At 45.2% G+C, this 16,892-nt stretch overlaps 1 protein-coding gene across 9 annotated transcripts in view; it reads left to right on the top strand.

Moving 5' to 3' along the window:
• CIT (citron rho-interacting serine/threonine kinase) overlaps positions 1–16,892 on the top strand; it is a 167,737-nt gene that overhangs the window by 138,702 nt on the left and 12,143 nt on the right. For 5 of the 9 annotated variants that reach the window (XM_036353433.1, XM_036353432.1, XM_036353437.1 and 2 more), the window contains 13 exons: positions 1,489–1,629; positions 2,126–2,233; positions 4,049–4,211; positions 4,477–4,641; positions 9,759–9,896; positions 10,462–10,642; positions 11,262–11,353; positions 11,863–11,967; positions 12,161–12,330; positions 13,052–13,096; positions 13,538–13,618; positions 13,762–13,897; positions 15,692–15,831. In XM_036353433.1, the coding sequence (XP_036209326.1) occupies positions 1,489–1,629; positions 2,126–2,233; positions 4,049–4,211; positions 4,477–4,641; positions 9,759–9,896; positions 10,462–10,642; positions 11,262–11,353; positions 11,863–11,967; positions 12,161–12,330; positions 13,052–13,096; positions 13,538–13,618; positions 13,762–13,897; positions 15,692–15,831 (1,665 nt within the window). Of the gene's footprint in view, positions 1–1,488; positions 1,630–2,125; positions 2,234–4,048; positions 4,212–4,476; positions 4,642–9,758; positions 9,897–10,461; positions 10,643–11,261; positions 11,354–11,862; positions 11,968–12,160; positions 12,331–13,051; positions 13,097–13,537; positions 13,619–13,761; positions 13,898–15,570; positions 15,832–16,892 lie in introns of those variants that run through there. The other 4 variants (XM_036353435.1, XM_036353438.1, XM_036353436.1 and 1 more) reach the window with 4 other exon arrangements.

Here is a 16,892-nt window from a genome sequence, read left to right as displayed (position 1 = left end):
GCAGAGAAACAGGTGGAGGGAAGGGAAGTAAGACAGAGAAGGTCAGCAAACTGAGGTCAGCGGGAGCTCTCGGCCTGCTGGGTCCGAGAGCACTGCCATTGGCGGTGTCTGCTGGGAGCCCCGCGGTGATGTGTGTTGCTCCTCATTAGCTCTCTGTCCTCAAGTCTGCAGGGATGTGGGCCGCTGGGAAGGGCGTTTTGGGTCACAGCACCGTGGTTAGCCGGGAGCCCAGGGCTGGAGGAAATCAAGCAGTCTTGTCAGGAGAGCTGTTCTCTCCTGCTTTCCACAAACAGGCGATTTAGGAAAGAGAGCCATGAGACCAGGACCGCGATAGCCTGCCCTATTTTTGGTTGATTTTCCATTATAAATTTGGAAACTTCTAATTTCCATTATAAATTCTAGCACAGAACTATATTTCCAATAAACTGAACTGAAAACTTTCTCTGGGTTTTACCAACACATAACTGAATCTGGGATCTTCCTCTTCCACACAGTAGAAATGTTTCCCACAGCTGTGGCTACTGCATGCTTATTGGGGTCCCTCAGCCTGACAAGGTGCTCTAAGTTAGAAGGGATGTGGCCCTAACCGGTTTGGCTCAGTGGATAGAGCGTCAGCCTGCGGACTCAAGGGTCCCAGGTTCGATTCCGGTCAAGGGCATGTACCTGGGTTGTGGGCACATCCCCAGTAGGGAGTTGCAGGAGGCAGCTGTTCGATGTTTCTCTCTCATCGATGTTTCTAACGCTCTATCCCTCTCTCTTCCTCTCTGTAAAAAATCAATAAAATATGTTTTAAAAAAAAGAAGGGATGTGATTCCCCTTTGTGTAGCACCCAGGCGTGGACAAATGATTTCTCCTAACAGCAATTGCGGTTTTAAAACCAAACAATAAGGACAAATTGATTGTCAAGGCATTAAGTTACACAGCCTTACATGTCAACTCAGGCAGCTCACACTCTTAAATCCCAAGTAGCCTTCACTGCAGCTCTGACTGGGGAGCCAGACCCAGCAGCCTGGACCTCCTGTTACAGTGGGCGCCCGGTGACCTGCTGGCCTTCAGAGGTTTCTGTGCAGATTCTTTTTAACTGGGCCTGCATCACTGTGGAATAGGAGACAGTTGTTAATTCTGGAATAAGATGATTTCGGAAGCTGCACTCTTTTTTTTTTTTTAAATATATTTTTTATTGATTTTTTACAGAGAGGAAGGGAGAGAGATAGAGAGTTAGAAACATCGATGAGAGAGAAACATCGATCGGCTGCCTCCTGTACATCTCCCACTGGGGATATGCCCGCAACCCAGGTACATGCCCTTGACCGGAATCGAACCTGGGACCCTTCAGTCCGCAGGCCGACGCTCTATCCACTGAGCCAAACTGGTTTCGGCGGAAGCTGCACTCTTGGTGTCAGGCCTGAATGCGTTTGGTAGTAGGAACCGTGTGGGAACACATGTTGTGAGTGTAGTGAGCCCTTTTCTGGCCTTCCTTCCCGCCAGCAAGCCAAACTACAGCAGCAGATGGACCTGCAGAAGAGTCACATTTTCCGTCTGACTCAAGGGTTGCAAGAAGCTCTAGATCGGGCTGATCTGCTGAAAACAGAAAGGAGTGATCTGGAATATCAGCTGGAAAATATTCAGGTGAGACCTGGCAGAGGGAATTTACTTAACAGGTGCCTGCGGAGCCACAGCCTGGTGGCTAAGAGCCAGCTGGTGAAACGGTCAGTATCTTCATGCTGTGCACTGTTGTGTATTTCCCCCAGGACTTCATTACGAGCATTTCCAAATATTCAGAGAAGTTGGAAAACTTCTATGCCGATTACCCCTGAGATTCTAGTATTAGCCACTTGCTATTTTTACCTTTTCACTTTTTTATCCATCCATCAGTCCATGCCCTCCCCCCCGCCCCCCTCCCCCAAACACACACACACACACACACACACACACACACACACACACACACACTCTTTTGGCTATAAGAATAGGACTGAGTAAATCAATATTGACTGAGTATGTTTGTGTTGAATTTTCATATGCTAGTATGCTACTGACTGTATTTTTTATTTTCTTAAAGTATCAAATTTAAAAGTATACTTCCTTCTGGGTCTGAGGTTGTTTTTGTTCTGATGAATTTCAGGTTCTCTATTCTCATGAAAAGGTGAAAATGGAGGGCACTATTTCTCAACAAACCAAACTTATTGATTTTCTGCAAGCCAAAATGGACCAGCCTGCTAAAAAGAAAAAGGTGGGTCATCGTGTTTGAAAAGGGGGACTTGACATTTCGCCCAACCATAATGATGGTTCAGGGAAAACCATGGTGATACATAATCCAGGGAACACTGAAGAAAACAAAATGTACATTTTTTTATTTTATTTTGGGTTGAGATGTAGGTTTTGAGATAATCAGAATAGCCCTCAAAGAGAGGATATCATTGTCAATTCTGTACTTTATGTTCATGGTTTTAAAATTGTAGTGCCTGTCTCTGTTAAGGGAGTAATTTTTTTTTTTAACCTAAGAAACTGGGAAGACAGCAGAGAAAGGTTTATACATGGGTCACCATACAGGTCTCCAAAGGGGGGTCTCAGCTCATGCGTACGGGACTCCAGAGGGATTAGGTCACAGGTATGGGACTTTAGAGAGATTACAGGCCACGTGTATGGGACTCCAGAAAAGACTAGGAATCACCTGGCCCAGTCATTTTGATTGGCTCATGAGAGAGCTGAAGTAACCAGTTCGAAGTGCCTGACTGGACAGTTACATCCTCCACCAAGTACTGCTCCGTCCTTTTAAAGTTGTAGCAGACAAATTAAAAATTAGCCAAAAAGTCTTCCCAAACAAGCAACTATGGGCAGGGTTTCATATGGTATAGATGAACACGGGAAGATTTTTTTCTAGTTGTTTCAGACATGGAAGAAAGGACACAGAGAGAGAGAGAGAGAGAGACATCGATGTGAGAGAGATACATCAATTGGTTGCTCCTGCATGCATCCCAACAGGGATGAACCTGAACCTAGCTATGTGCCCTGACCGGGAATCGAACCCGTGGCCTTCTGATGCATGGGAGATGCTGCAACTAACTGATCTCTACCGGTTAGGGTGGAACTTTCTTTTTTTTTAATAAGCCTAGCACATTCTTTTCTGAACCACTGAAGCCCTCCTTTGAGGTTTGGCCAAGTGTTCTCAGTTTGCAAAGGTCTCTAAGGAGTTTTGTTTCCTTCCAAAGGCGGTCCTACCCCAGAGTAGCAGTGGCAGGGCTTTCCCAGAACAGGCCTCTGATGACGGAGTACTGAGGCTTGAAGGGGCACGTGGTCTCCATGAGCCCAGTGCTGCATTTACAGTAAGGATGAGAGCAGCATTTGCAAGCAGCCTCCTACTGAGCGGTGGCTGCGGGGGAAGTAATTTCTTGTACACTGTGTGACTGTGTTTGTTATGCTTATGATATCTAATCTTTTTTATTTTAGCAGTGGACTGTTATCTGATTATGTCACTTGATGTAGTTAGGGTGTTTCCATTTTTTTGTTTTTATTTTGTCTCATTATATGGTTTCCTTTTTTTCTTTTATGTACAACACATGTCTCCACTTGCATTTTTTTTTTTTGAGTAAGCCCCTAATTCTGACATAATTTTAGCATTCCATTTTTTGTTGCTTCTGTTTTTTATAACACTCTTCTCTGTGTCTTGTAACTAAGCATCATGAGACAAATTCAAGGCAAGAGTGATTTCCGAACCATCTCTCCTGACTCCATCCTCCACTTCCATTTTTTGAGGGTAAAGAATCAGGAAATGGCTCTCCTCCTTGGGAATGCTTAAGGAAGAGGTGGTGGCAATCCAAGCATCTTTAAACCCTCCCGGTGAAAATTTGCGCATCCCTATTTTTTCCAGCCGCTGGAATGGGCTGTGGCCCTCTCCCCTCCCCCTCACATGCCATTTTTACTAAATCCGCTTACAGTGAGTATGCTCCTGGCTTTCGTGGTGTGCTCCTCCCAAGTCAGCGTTCCTTTAGCTAGCGTCAAGTGCCAGTCTCCAGGAGTTAGGAGATATCTCTGTTTCCATTGCTAGGGTTTATTTAGTCGACGGAAAGAGGACCCTGCTTTGCCCACACAGGTTCCTCTGCAGTACAATGAGCTGAAGGTGGCTCTGGAGAAGGAGAAAGCTCGCTGTGCCGAGCTAGAGGAAGCTCTTCAGAAGACCCGCATCGAGCTCCGCTCCGCCCGCGAGGAAGGTAGGGCTCCCAGCTCTCTAGGCAGTGTTAGGACCCACCCCGAGGAGGTTGCTCAAGACCAGCTCGGCATCTGTATTTATGGCCTGTGAGCTTTCAGTCCAGACACCCAAAATCTGAACAATTCATGGCATCCTTGGCGTTGCTGATTTGGTACAATGATGTCCCTTTAGTTTGGGGTCCTTGAAAGACAGCCTGGGGCAGCCCATGGGCTCGGGCCTCTTGGTGACTCGGCTGACCAAAAGGCATTGGACTGCTCTCTCCCCAGCTGCTCACCGGAAAGCTACCGACCATCCGCACCCATCCACACCAGCCACTGCGAGGCAGCAGATTGCCATGTCTGCCATCGTGCGGTCGCCCGAGCACCAGCCCAGTGCCATGAGCCTGCTCGCCCCGCCGTCCAGCCGTAGAAAGGAGTCTTCAACTCCAGAGGGTACGTTCTCAAGCCATTCGAGTTTGGTTGACATTTTTTTTTCATTAAGAAATACGGTAAAAATGATAAGCAATAACATTAAGGGATAAGGAGTAAGAATCAAATCTCTCCATCCTCCCAATCCTAGTTCCCTTACCCAGAGTCAACCACTGTGTTCATCCAGCAGTGGTTCGTGGAACTGCATGTCTGTTTTACTCACATATTTTATATTATATAATCATATTTAAAGAGCCTGAGAAAATAAGCATGTTTTCCTTAGGCCTTTTTTCTTTTATAAATATCAGCGCACACTGTGTTATACACCACAAAACACCTTTCTTCTTTTAGTTAAAATGTTATCTGAGAGTGTGTCATATGAACACACACGATGGACCTCATCCTTTCCAAGGGATGCATAGTGCTCCATGGGGTGGGTATGTGACTTACCTGTTACACCAGGCGCTGGTGGTGGGCATCTTTGTTATTTCCAGTTGCTTGTTACCATACACCCTGTGCCTCTGGGCAGTGTAGCTGTAGGGTGTGCTCTTAGGGAAGGAATCACTGGGCTGAAGGTTATGTGCTTTTTGAGTGTTGTTAGTTTATGCGGGTTTATATTCCTACCAACAGTCTAAGGAGTTTTCTTTTTTTTTTTTTTTTTTTTCCTGAGACATGAGAATTTCATTTTATTGCTGCTCTGAGAATACATCTAATTACTCAGTCATGCCAATTGAATAGGAAGTTCACCTGCTGACAAACAGCTATCTTGGGATATAACAAAATAAATTGTAGAAATAATTGGATTTTCTAATCAATATTAACTTCCTCATATTATACAGCTGCTTCTTTCTTTTACATTTAATTCAGCTCTTTTTTTTTTTTTTTTTTTTTTTTTTTTTTTTTTTTATTGCTTAAAGTATTACAAAGGGTATTACATATGTGTCCATTTTATCCCCCCGCCCTAGACAATCCCCTAGCCTCCCCTATCCCCCAATGTCTTATGTCCACTGGTTATGCTTCTATGCATGCATACAAGTCCTTTAGTTGATCTCTTACCCCCCTACCTCCTGCCCCGCAACCCTCCCCGGCCTTCCTGCTGCAGTTTGACAATCTGTTTGAGGCAGCTCTGCCTCTGTATCTATTATTGTTCAAAAGTTTATAATGGTCTCTATTATCCATGAATGAGTGAGATCATGTGGTATTTTTCCTTCATTGACTGGCTTATTTCACTTAGCATAATGCTCTCCAGTTCCATCCATGACGTTGCAAATGGTAAGAGTTCCTTCCTTTTTAGAGCAGCATAGTATTCCATCGTGTAGATGTACCACAGTTTTCTAATCCATTCATCTACTGATGGGCACTTAGGCTGTTTCCAGATCTTAGCTATGGTGAATTGTGCTGCTATGAACATAGGGGTGCATATATCCTTTCTGATTGGTGTTTCTGGTTTCTTGGGATATATTCCTAGAAGTGGGATCACAGGGTCAAATGGGAGTTCCATTTTCAGTTTTTTAAGGAAACTCCATACTGTCTTCCATAGTGGCTGCACCAGTCTGCATTCCCACCAGCAGTGCACAAGTGTTCCTTTTTCTCCACATCCTCTCCAGCACTTGTCGTTTGCTGATTTGTTGATGATAGCCAGTCTGACAGGTGTGAGATGGTACCTCATTGTTGTTTTGATTTGCATCTCTCGGATGATTAGTGACTTTGAGCATGTTTTCATATGTCTCTTGGCTTTCTGAATGTCCTCTTTTGAAAGGTGTCTATTTAGGTCCTTTGCCCATTTTTTGATTGGATTGTTTATCTTCCTTTTGTTAAGTTGTATGAGTTCCCTATAAATTTTGGAGATTAGGCCCTTATCGGATATGACATTGGCAAATATGTTTTCCCACACAGTGGGTTTTCTCGTTGTTTTGTTGATGGTTTCTTTTGCTGTGCAGAAGCTTTTTATTTTGATGTAGTCCCATTTGTTCATTTTCTCTTTCGTTTCAAGTGCCCTAGGAGCTGTATCAGTGAAGAAATTGCTTCGGCATATGTCTGAGATTTTGTTGCCTTTGGATTCTTCTAGAATTTTTATAGTTTCCTGTCGTACATTTAAGTCCTTTATCCATTTTGAGTTTATTTTTGTGTATGGTGTAAGTTGGTGGTCTAGTTTCATTTTCTTGCATATATCTGTCCAATTTTCCCAGCACCATTTATTGAAGAGACTATCTTGGCTCCATTGTATGTTCTTGCCTCCTTTGTCAAATATTAATTGAGCATATTGGTTCGGGCAGGAGTTTTCTTTATAGTCTCAGAAGTATTCTGTTCACCCAGAGATGAAAAGGACTTAAAGAGGGAGGTTGGAAAGTCTTAGGGAGAGTGGAGTAGAGCTGTGATTTAGCATCACGGTATCACCATCAAACCGACTTTCGTCATAAATATTGTAACTCTCCATGGCATTCTGCTGGTTTTCTTTAATGATAATATCATCTGTTTTCTCTGTTTACATAACACTGAATCAGTCAAAGAACTTTACCCTTAAAATCACTAAAATGGTGATGTTAACAGGAAAGAAAGGTTCCTGGCTCTGGCGTCTGGTGACAGGGCTGTGGAGAGTGGCTCCCTGAGTACTTTGTGATGCTCGGAGCACTTCCTTTGGGTGCCTTGAGTGTGAGCATGTCATTTATTCCTTATAACTTTGTGGTAAAGGAAGGGGGGTGATGTTAAATGGTGAATGTAATTTGTATTCAGAAATTTCTTAGTTTTGTCTCTAGTTAACTAAATTCTAGGTCACTATTGAGAGGGGGCCTATTAAAAGGAAAAAAACATCTTATTAATTTTAACAGATAAGAATATAAGTGTAAGAATCTGGTTCTTAAGGCTTAAAAGTTGGGTTTTTAACATGAGGTTATTCATGATGGAACTAGACATGAAGGGAGAATTCTTGAGTCAGCTTATCCTATCCTATATAATAAAAGCCTAAGAAGCTAAGTGTCTGGTCGTCTGGTTGTCCATTCAACCAATCAAAGTGTGATATGCTAACGATATGCTAAGGCCGCTCAACTGCTCACTATGACACGCACTAACCACCAGGGGGCAGACGTTCTGACTGGTAGGTTAGCTTGCTGTTGGGGTTTGGCCAATCGGGACTGAGCAAGACGGGCCGGACACGCCTTGGAGCCCTCCCGCGGTCCCTCCCCAACTGACCAACCTCCCACGTCCCTCCCTGGCCCCAATTGTGCACCAGTGGGGTCCCTCGGACTGGCCTGCACCCTTTCACAATCCAGGACCCCTTGGGGGATATCGGAGAGCTGGTTTCAGCCCGATCCCGCAGGCCAGGCCGAAGGACCCCAATGGTGCACGAATTCATGCATTGGGCCTCTAGTATATTTAATAATTAGAAATTCTGTAATTGATATTTGTGATTTTTAAATTGGATTCTGAAATGCTCTAGATAAATGTTTTATCTGGGAAATCAAAGAATTCATGACTAAGATATTTACAAACCTTTGGCTTGAAAGCATGCTTCTTTATGCCCACAAACATCTGTGCTATCATGTAGTTGACCTCCTACTTTTTTTAAAAACCCCTAATTCTTGGTAACCAGAAAATGGAGATTTTAAGTTGATTCATATAAATTAGATGCATCTGTTAGTGTTAAAATAGTTTCTCACCATGGTCAATATGGCTCAGTTTGTGGGAGCATCATGTGGTACACTGTAAGGTGGTGGGTTTGATTCCTGGTCAGGGCAATAGGGCACATACCTAGGCTGAGGATTTGATCCCCGGTCAGGGTGGGTATGGGAGGCAACGGATTCATGTTTCTCTCTCACATCATTGTTGCTCTCCCTCTCTCTCTTTTTCCCTCCCTTCCTCTCTCTAAAATCAATAAAAAAATATATATTAAAATTTTTTTTAAGTTCCCCTATCTGTAACTAACCTGCTGTAATATTTTTTTAAACAATGTTATTGAGCCCTAGCTGGTTTGGCTCAGTGGACAGAGCGTCATCTGCAGACTGACGGGTCCCATGTTCGATTCTGGTCAAGGGCATGTACCTTGGTTGCAGGCACATCCCCAGTAGGGGGTGTTCAGGAGGCAGCTGATTGATGTTTCTCTCTCATCGATGTTTCAACTCCCTATCTCTCTCCCTTCCTCTCTGTAAAAAATCAATAAAATGTATAAAAAACAAAACACAACAAAAACAATGTTATTGAGATAAGTTCACATGTCATATCATGTACTCACTGAAATGTATAGTTCAGTCTTTTTTGTTAAATTTACCAGGTTGTATAACATTGCATTCTAATATTTGGTTCCATCCTTTTCCCCCCAAAAAACCTTCTATACTCATTAGCAGTCACTTTCCATTTCTCTTTTTTGCCCAACCTCTGGCAATCATGAATGTGCTTTTTGTCTCTGAATTTGCATTCTGGACGTGTCATGTAAATGGAATCAAACCATATGTGGCTTTTTTCATTGAGCATAAAGTTTTGAGATCCATCCACCACATACTCCATTTTTATGGCTGAGTAATATTCTACTGTATGAATAGCACATTTGGGCATTTGGGTTGTTTACATTTTTTTGGCTGTCATATATAATGCTGTTATGAACATTTATGTACCCATTTTGTAGCTGCATATGTTTTCAATTCTCTTGGGCATATACCTACGAGTGAAATTTCTGGGTCACATGGTAATCCTATGTTTAACTTTTTGGGGAACTGCCAGAGTGGGTTCCAAAGTGACCTTGGCATTTTACATTCCAACCAGCAATGTATGCAGATTCCAATGTCTGCACATCCTCACCACTTATTTTCCATATTTCAAATTCTAGACTTCTGGGGGCATGAACGGTATCTCCTTGTGGTTTTGATCTGCGTTTCCCTAGCGACTAATGATGTTGAGCATCTTTATATTTGTTTGTTGGTCATTCATTTATCTTCTTTGGCGAGATGCTTATTCAGATCCTTTTCTCATTTTTAATTAGGTTATGTGTCATTTATTACTGCTTTGTAAGAGTTCTTTATATAGTCAAGCTACAAGTTCCTTGTCAGTGCATGACATGCAAGTATTTTTTCCTGTTCTGTGGGTTGTCTTTCCACTTTCTTGATGGTTTAATTTGTAGCACCCTAATGATTTTTAACATTTTCCTCCAGAATTCAGCCGGCGTCTTAAGGAACGCATGCACCACAATATTCCTCACCGGTTTAACGTAGGACTGAACATGCGAGCCACAAAGTGCGCCGTTTGTCTGGATACTGTGCACTTTGGACGCCAGGCATCCAAATGTCTGGGTAAGAGCAGTGGTTGTATGTTTACAGTGGGCACCTGTGTGTCTCCACCTAAAAAAAAATCTATCCTTTTCCCCCCCATTTTAATTTTCTTATCATAGAGTACACTCATTTTCAAGCTTTAGTTTACGTGGGAGGATACTAGTTTTCTCTTGTTGGAGGAGAGAGTTTATACCTGTTTTTGGCTCATGTCTCAAACCTCCTGTACAAAATGCCTTGGGCTTTGCTAATTTCCAGCCCCCTTTCTTCTGGCTGGTCTCTGCCTCCCATGAGGCTGTGTGCTTGCTGGCTTCCACTGGAGCATGCACATGTGTCCTTTACACATTTGTTTGTGATAGCCTGGGAGAGGCCAGAACAACTGGACTGAGAGCACTTGGCTCTCTCATTTCCTGTCTCTGTAGAGGCCTGGCTCCTGCGGAAGCTTAGGGGTTACCTGGATGACAAGGCCAGACTGACAAGCCCGGCAGGGGGTTGGCTGGCAGGCCCAGCAGGGGGGTGGCTGGCGGAGGAAGGGAATGGTCCAGGATCAGCCACGCGAGTTTCCAGGTTGTCCCCTGCTTTTCCCTAGAATGTCAGGTGATGTGTCATCCCAAGTGCTCCACGTGCTTGCCGGCGACCTGTGGCCTGCCAGCCGAATATGCCACACACTTCACCGAGGCCTTCTGCCGCGACAAAATGAGCTCCCCGGGTCTCCAGGCCAAGGAGCCCAGCAGCAGCTTGCACCTGGAAGGTTGGATGAAGGTGCCCAGGTATCGTTGCAGGGTAGCTTGGGCTGGTGCTGGTGGAGGATGGCAGAACATGCCACCCCCAAAGATGCCACTCTGGGATAAGGACTGTTTTGAACTAAAAGCTCTTGAAAAACAGCAGGTGCAAGAAGGACACTCTGACCTCCCCTTCCTCTTCCTGAAAGTCGGAGATAAAACTCCCTGTCAGAGCTGCCCTCCCTGCACCAGCAGGAAAGAAACACTCCTATCACCAGAGACGGGGAGTCATGGCTGCCCCTGTACATTTTAGTCACTTTTCCAAAATTACTACTCTGTTCAGCCTAGAATACAAGCACGTGGCCTATCGGCTTTTTGGGTCTTTATTTTCCTATGGAGATGCCCAGGCAAAATGAGATGTGCTTGCTTTTCTCCCGTTCATCTTCTGGTATCAGTGGAACTCCTATGCCAGCCACAGAACCTAGAGGGGTGAAGGAAGTGTTTCCTCCCCTGTGTTGGCATGGAAAGACACAGGCCACTTCCAATCCTGGTGTTTTCTAGAGAATTCTAGGGATGTCTTCTCTGGGCATCCCTCCCTACCCCACCCCTTCCTCCCACCTGATTCCTCTGAATTCAAACATTTCTTCTTTTCCATCTGTTTTCCCAGGAATAACAAACGAGGACAGCAAGGCTGGGACAGGAAGTACATTGTCCTGGAGGGATCCAAAGTCCTCATTTATGACAACGAAGCCAGAGAAGGTAAATTAGTAATTCAGGGGGATTTCATTGCACGTGGTGGACCCAGGCTCCCAGGCTTGGCGTGAAGGCTTTGTTTTTTTGGACTGCGCTGCAAGCCTTCTACAATTTCCCATTTTTGAAAATTAAACACCAAGTGACTTCACTAAAGGTTATTGGTACGATACTCACATCTATAGGTCTCCCCTCTGAAGACCCTGCAGGGTGCTGCCCTGAAGATTCCACCTGCTAACACACCTTCCGAGAACTCCTGCCTCAGCCAACTAACCCATAAATCCGCATCGTCATCACACAGTTGACTGTGCTGCTCATCTGACACACTTTATTTTTTTATCTTCCCTCTCCGCCTTCTCTGCACACCCTTCCCTCCTTTGTTCTCGTGTGCCTCTTTCCATGCATACTGTCTCCTCTCCTCTCTCTCTCTCTCTTTCTTTCTCTCTCTTCCTCTTTTCTCCTCTTGTTCTTGTTCCTGTTCTTTTGTTTTTCTTTCTGCCCTTCCTCTTTGCACCAAGCTGGACAGAGGCCGGTGGAAGAATTTGAGCTGTGCCTTCCCGACGGGGATGTATCTATTCATGGCGCCGTTGGTGCTTCTGAACTCGCAAATACAGCCAAAGCAGGTGAGAGCAGGAGCCTCTCCCGGAGGTGGGCTGGGCTTGCTGAATCAGGGTATGTGGGCGATTGGCCTGCACAAGGGCCCAACCTCCTGAACTCCCTGTCTTAGCAGTGAAATCTCTGAGACCTCAGGGCCATCCCTTCCGGCGGGAGTGGGGAAATCCACATCCAACCCTGTGCTCTCTGTCGATCTCCTAGATGTCCCATACATCCTGAAGATGGAGTCCCACCCGCATACCACCTGCTGGCCCGGGAGAACCCTCTACTTGCTAGCTCCCAGCTTCCCTGACAAGCAGCGCTGGGTCACCGCCTTAGAATCAGTTGTCGCAGGTGGGAGAGTTTCTAGGGAAAAGGCAGAAGCCGATGCTGTGAGTATGAAAGTGGGCGCTAGGGCTTGTCTTTGTGGGCTGCCTCGGTGGGGTCCTGGCTGTCATGATTTCCCTCGGGCTCCTTCTCAGAGGGGTGATGGCTCCACGAGCGGAGTTCTGTGGGGACAGAGAGACAGGCTCTCAGGTGGCTCCTCTGGTATCACGGGCCCTCTTTCAGAATGGACAGCAGCACCATTAGCCACCTCTTAGTCATGGCAACACAGCAGCTATGGACTTTACGGCAATCCTCTCTCTTGTTTATTCTGATGAGTTTATTGGGGTTGAAGGCTTGAGTTTCAAGCACGTTGGCCATGAAGCAGCACAAAAGGCGGCCGACAGCCGTGTCTACTTCAGGCAAGCTTTTCATAACCTTCTCAATTGCTTCGACACGATTTGCTCTTCCGTAGGCAGGTTTGAAATCCTACTTATCCTTGAACGTAGGAACGTAGGTGTGCCTTGATTGGCAGCAGCCCTCCTAGAACTTTCCAGGATATAAACAGGGCTCGTTGTTCATTGGCATTTTCTCCACATAAGACCAAACAGTGCTTTTCACACACTTATCTCTTCTAATAAACACTTGAAATATTAGCAATTGGAAATCCTTAGCCACGAACCTCCTGCTGTCAGGAGCTCTGTTCACTGGGTAGAGGTGTTCAGTGACCTGTTTCATCGTTACCCGCGTACGCCTTTGACTGAATCCATGTTACTGTGTGTACACTAGGGCCCTGGCTGCGTTCCCCAGGGGCTTCTGCCTGCATGGGTTCAGGTAAAGAGACTCCGAAGCTTGTTGGTTTGCTGCTGACGCTGGGTTTTGCACTTTTGCTACAGCCTGTAGGGGAAAGAACCTTCCATGTGCTCATTAACCCTTTGCAGGTACATCTTTAGCTTCAGCTTATTTTCCACGCAGAATATTTCTACAACTATTATACTCATTTACTTCTGCGTCCAAGCGGAGTTCTAACTCCAATGCTAATTAACAACCACCCCAGAGACAGTGGTAAGACCCCCGTCTTGCCTTTTGAGCTCAGATCAAAATATGAGGCAAGCCAAGAGCAGATGTGTGTTTCTGAGTGTTTTCAGGTATAACTTGCCTTTCTTTCTGGCATTAAGCTTCTCTCCATTCTTGCTTTTGTCTCTCTGGTCATGAAACAGTTCAATCTCACCAGGTCCTCTTTTTTCTTTCTTATTTTCTTTCACATATGAAAAGAAATTGCTTGGAAACTCCCTGCTGAAACTGGAAGGTGATGACCGGCTAGACATGAACTGCACACTGCCCTTCAGCGACCAGGTAACGGTGTTTTCTGGACACTGTCAGCTTGGCGTCTGGCAACAGCCACACGCCGTCAAGAAAGAAAGGGCTGTGTCAGCTTTGTGCCTCTTCCTGTTTGGTTGTTATGGTGACGTGGCGGTGCTTATGTTCTGCCCTTGCAGGTGGTGTTGGTAGGCACCGAGGAAGGGCTCTATGCACTGAATGTCTTGAAAAACTCCCTCACCCACGTCCCGGGAATCGGAGCGGTCTTCCAAATTTATATCATCAAGGACCTGGAGAAGCTCCTCATGATAGCAGGTGGAGGCCAAGGACATGGCGCTTTTTCTTCACTTTAAGGAAAACTGTTTGAAAGCCAGGTGTCATGCTTGTGAAACCGGAAGGCAGGCCCTCCTGGGGGCAGGTTGGAGTGGAAGCAGCTCTTCTCTCTCTGTCCCTCTTTGTGCCCAGGGTGATGGCCCTCTTGTTCATTTTCAGTTTCCTGGGGGTCCAGTATAGCACACACTGACACCCCCAAGGACTTCTCACCATGTGACAGGTGAAGAGTAGTGAGCCTGAGGCTCATTAATGTCAGGCCTTTGTCCTCATCGCATTCATACGGAGGGAGCTCTGTGACTTCTCAGAGACCCTTTGTCTAGATTCACCACTTGTTAGGCTTTTGCCACCTTTTTCCCCTCTCTTCCTGTGATACACAGACGTGTTATCACTTTTTTGGACTGAGAGTTGCAGCCAGTTCTTCAGCATATCACCTAAGAACAGGGTATTCTCTCCTATAACCAAGGCAAAAATGTTTTTCTCTTTTGGGTACTATTTTTTTTTAAAAGGAAAACAGTAATTTATTGGCTCAATGTTCGAAACATCCACAATTAGGTCCTGTTTTAGGCTCAGCTGGATGGATCCAGGAGCTGAGCTAAGATGGTCTGGAACTGACTTTTCTTGGTCTTCAGCTCTTTCCTCTGCTTGCTTTGTCTCTTTTTGTTGGCTTTCCTCCCTTCCTCCCTCCCTCCTTGATCATATATATATATATATATATATATATATATATATATATATTTTTATTGATTTCAGAGAGGAAGGGAGAGGGAGAGAAAGGTAGAAACACCAATGATGAGAGAGAATCATTGATCGCTGCCTCCTGCACACCCCACACTGGGGATGGAGCCTGAAACCTGGGCATATGCCCTGACCAGGAATCGCACTGTGACCTCCTGGTTCATAGGTCGATGCTCAACCGCTGAGTCACACCGGCTGGGCTCTTTGATCTTCCTCTTCGGAACAGTGTTAGGTTCACAGCAAAACTGATCAGACAGTACAGCGATTTCCCATAGGCCCTTGGGCGCCCCCCCCCCCCCCACACACACACACAGCCTCCCCCACTATCAACAGTCCCACCAGAGGGTACATCAGTTACAAGTAATGAACCTGCACTGACACATCATTGTCACCTTAAGTCCATAGTTTACATGCAGGTTTGCTCTTGGTGTTGTGTACTTATGGGTTTGTACCCTTAGGTTGTGGCACGAATCCTCTATGATAGCATCATACAGAACAGTTCCACATGGTACCGTTAGGAATTCATGGAGTTTAACCTTTGCTGGAATACAGTGCTCTGATATACTGCCCATTGTCAGATTTTATCTGTGCCCCATCCTGGCCTTTAGAGTACCTGTTTTCCTGAGTAGTGATCCAGTCTGGGATCGTTCACTGCGTTTAGTCATGTCTCTTTAGTCTCTGTTAACCTGTCTGTTGTCTTTCATGACATTGCCATATTGGAACTGTCAGAGTCTGTTGTTTTATGAAATGTTCTCTCGGTGTTCCTATCCCGTTCTTACTCTGGGGGAGAACATGTTTGAAAAGTATGGTTCACCTTCTCCAGTTTTCTGCCTGCAGAATGTTTTTCTCCCAGAATCTTGACTAAGAGGCAAGATGTTTTCATGTGAGATCTGAAACTTGGACCGAAACTGCGTTTACAGGATTCATGGAAAGCAGGGCATCTGTGTGGCCTTGCTGGCTACATTTGTGGATGGAGTTAGAACGGCCATCCTGTGTCTGCTTGGTGTCCCCACACTGACCACGGCGCTGCTCCTCCCCCAGGAGAAGAGCGAGCCCTGTGCCTCGTGGACGTGAAGAAAGTGAAACAGTCCCTGGCGCAGGCTCACCTTCCCGCCCAGCCAGACGTGTCGCCCAGCGTGTTCGAAGCTGTCAAGGGCTGCCACCTGTTTGCTGCTGGCAAGGTGCGCTCCTCAGGGCCTCCGTGTGCGGAAAGTCTCACTAATTAACTCCCAGGTCTTTTTTCCCAATATAAGCATTTAAGGGCTACACATTTTCCTCTAACTACAGTTTTAGTTGCACCCTGTATATATATATATTTTATTGATTTCAGAGAGGAAGGGAGAGGGAGAGAGAGAGAGAGAGAAACATCAATGATGAGAGAGAATCATTGATCAGCTGCCTCCTGCATGCCTTACACTGAGGATCGAGCCCACAACCTGGGCATGTGCCCTTGGCTGGGAATCGAAACCGGAACCCTTCAGTTAACAGGCCAATGCTCTATCCACTGAGCCAAACTGGCTAGGCTGCACCCTGTAAATTTTTATTATTCAACATATTTTTAAAATTTCTTATATTTATCTGTGAATGATAAGTTATTTAGAAATGTGCATCTTAGTGCTAGCTGGTTTGGCTCACTGGATGGAGCGTCGGCCTTCGGACTGAGGGGTCCCGGGTTCAATTCCGGTCAAGGGCATGTTCCTTGGTTGCGGGTGCATACCCAGTGGGGGGCGTGCAGGAGGCAGCTGATCGATGCTTCTCTCTCATCGATGTTTCTAACTCTCTGTCCCTCTCCCTTCCTCTCTGTAAAAAATCAATAAAATATATTTTAAAAAAAAAAATGTGCATCTTGGTTTTTAAAAATTATAAGTTAATTTAATCATAATGTTTGAAATATACAAAAAATATATGGAGTATATATGTAAATTATAAAATTATAACACCTAATACTGTTGTAAATATCCACAAACTCGCTATCCAACCCAAGAAATAGAATGTTGCCAATAATTTTCATTTTCCTGTGTATTCCTTCCCTAATCCATCCCATTTCCCTCTCCCCACCCTGCCAGCCACCTTCCTTTCAGGACTGATTTGAACAATAAGCTTCTCTTCACTCTTGGTGAAATGACAAAGTTCTAGGTGTAGGAGGTGAAGTAAGAGGGATTCAGCTGTTCTAGAAAAACAGTTTTAATGTAGAACTCTATATACACAGATCTTAGCCAAGAACTTTTCTTTTGGGGCCAAA

This window comes from Myotis myotis, unplaced genomic scaffold (genome assembly GCF_014108235.1).
Source record: "Myotis myotis isolate mMyoMyo1 unplaced genomic scaffold, mMyoMyo1.p scaffold_m19_p_20, whole genome shotgun sequence".
NCBI lineage: Eukaryota > Metazoa > Chordata > Mammalia > Chiroptera > Vespertilionidae > Myotis > Myotis myotis.
This window is presented reverse-complemented; position numbering and strand designations above follow the sequence as displayed.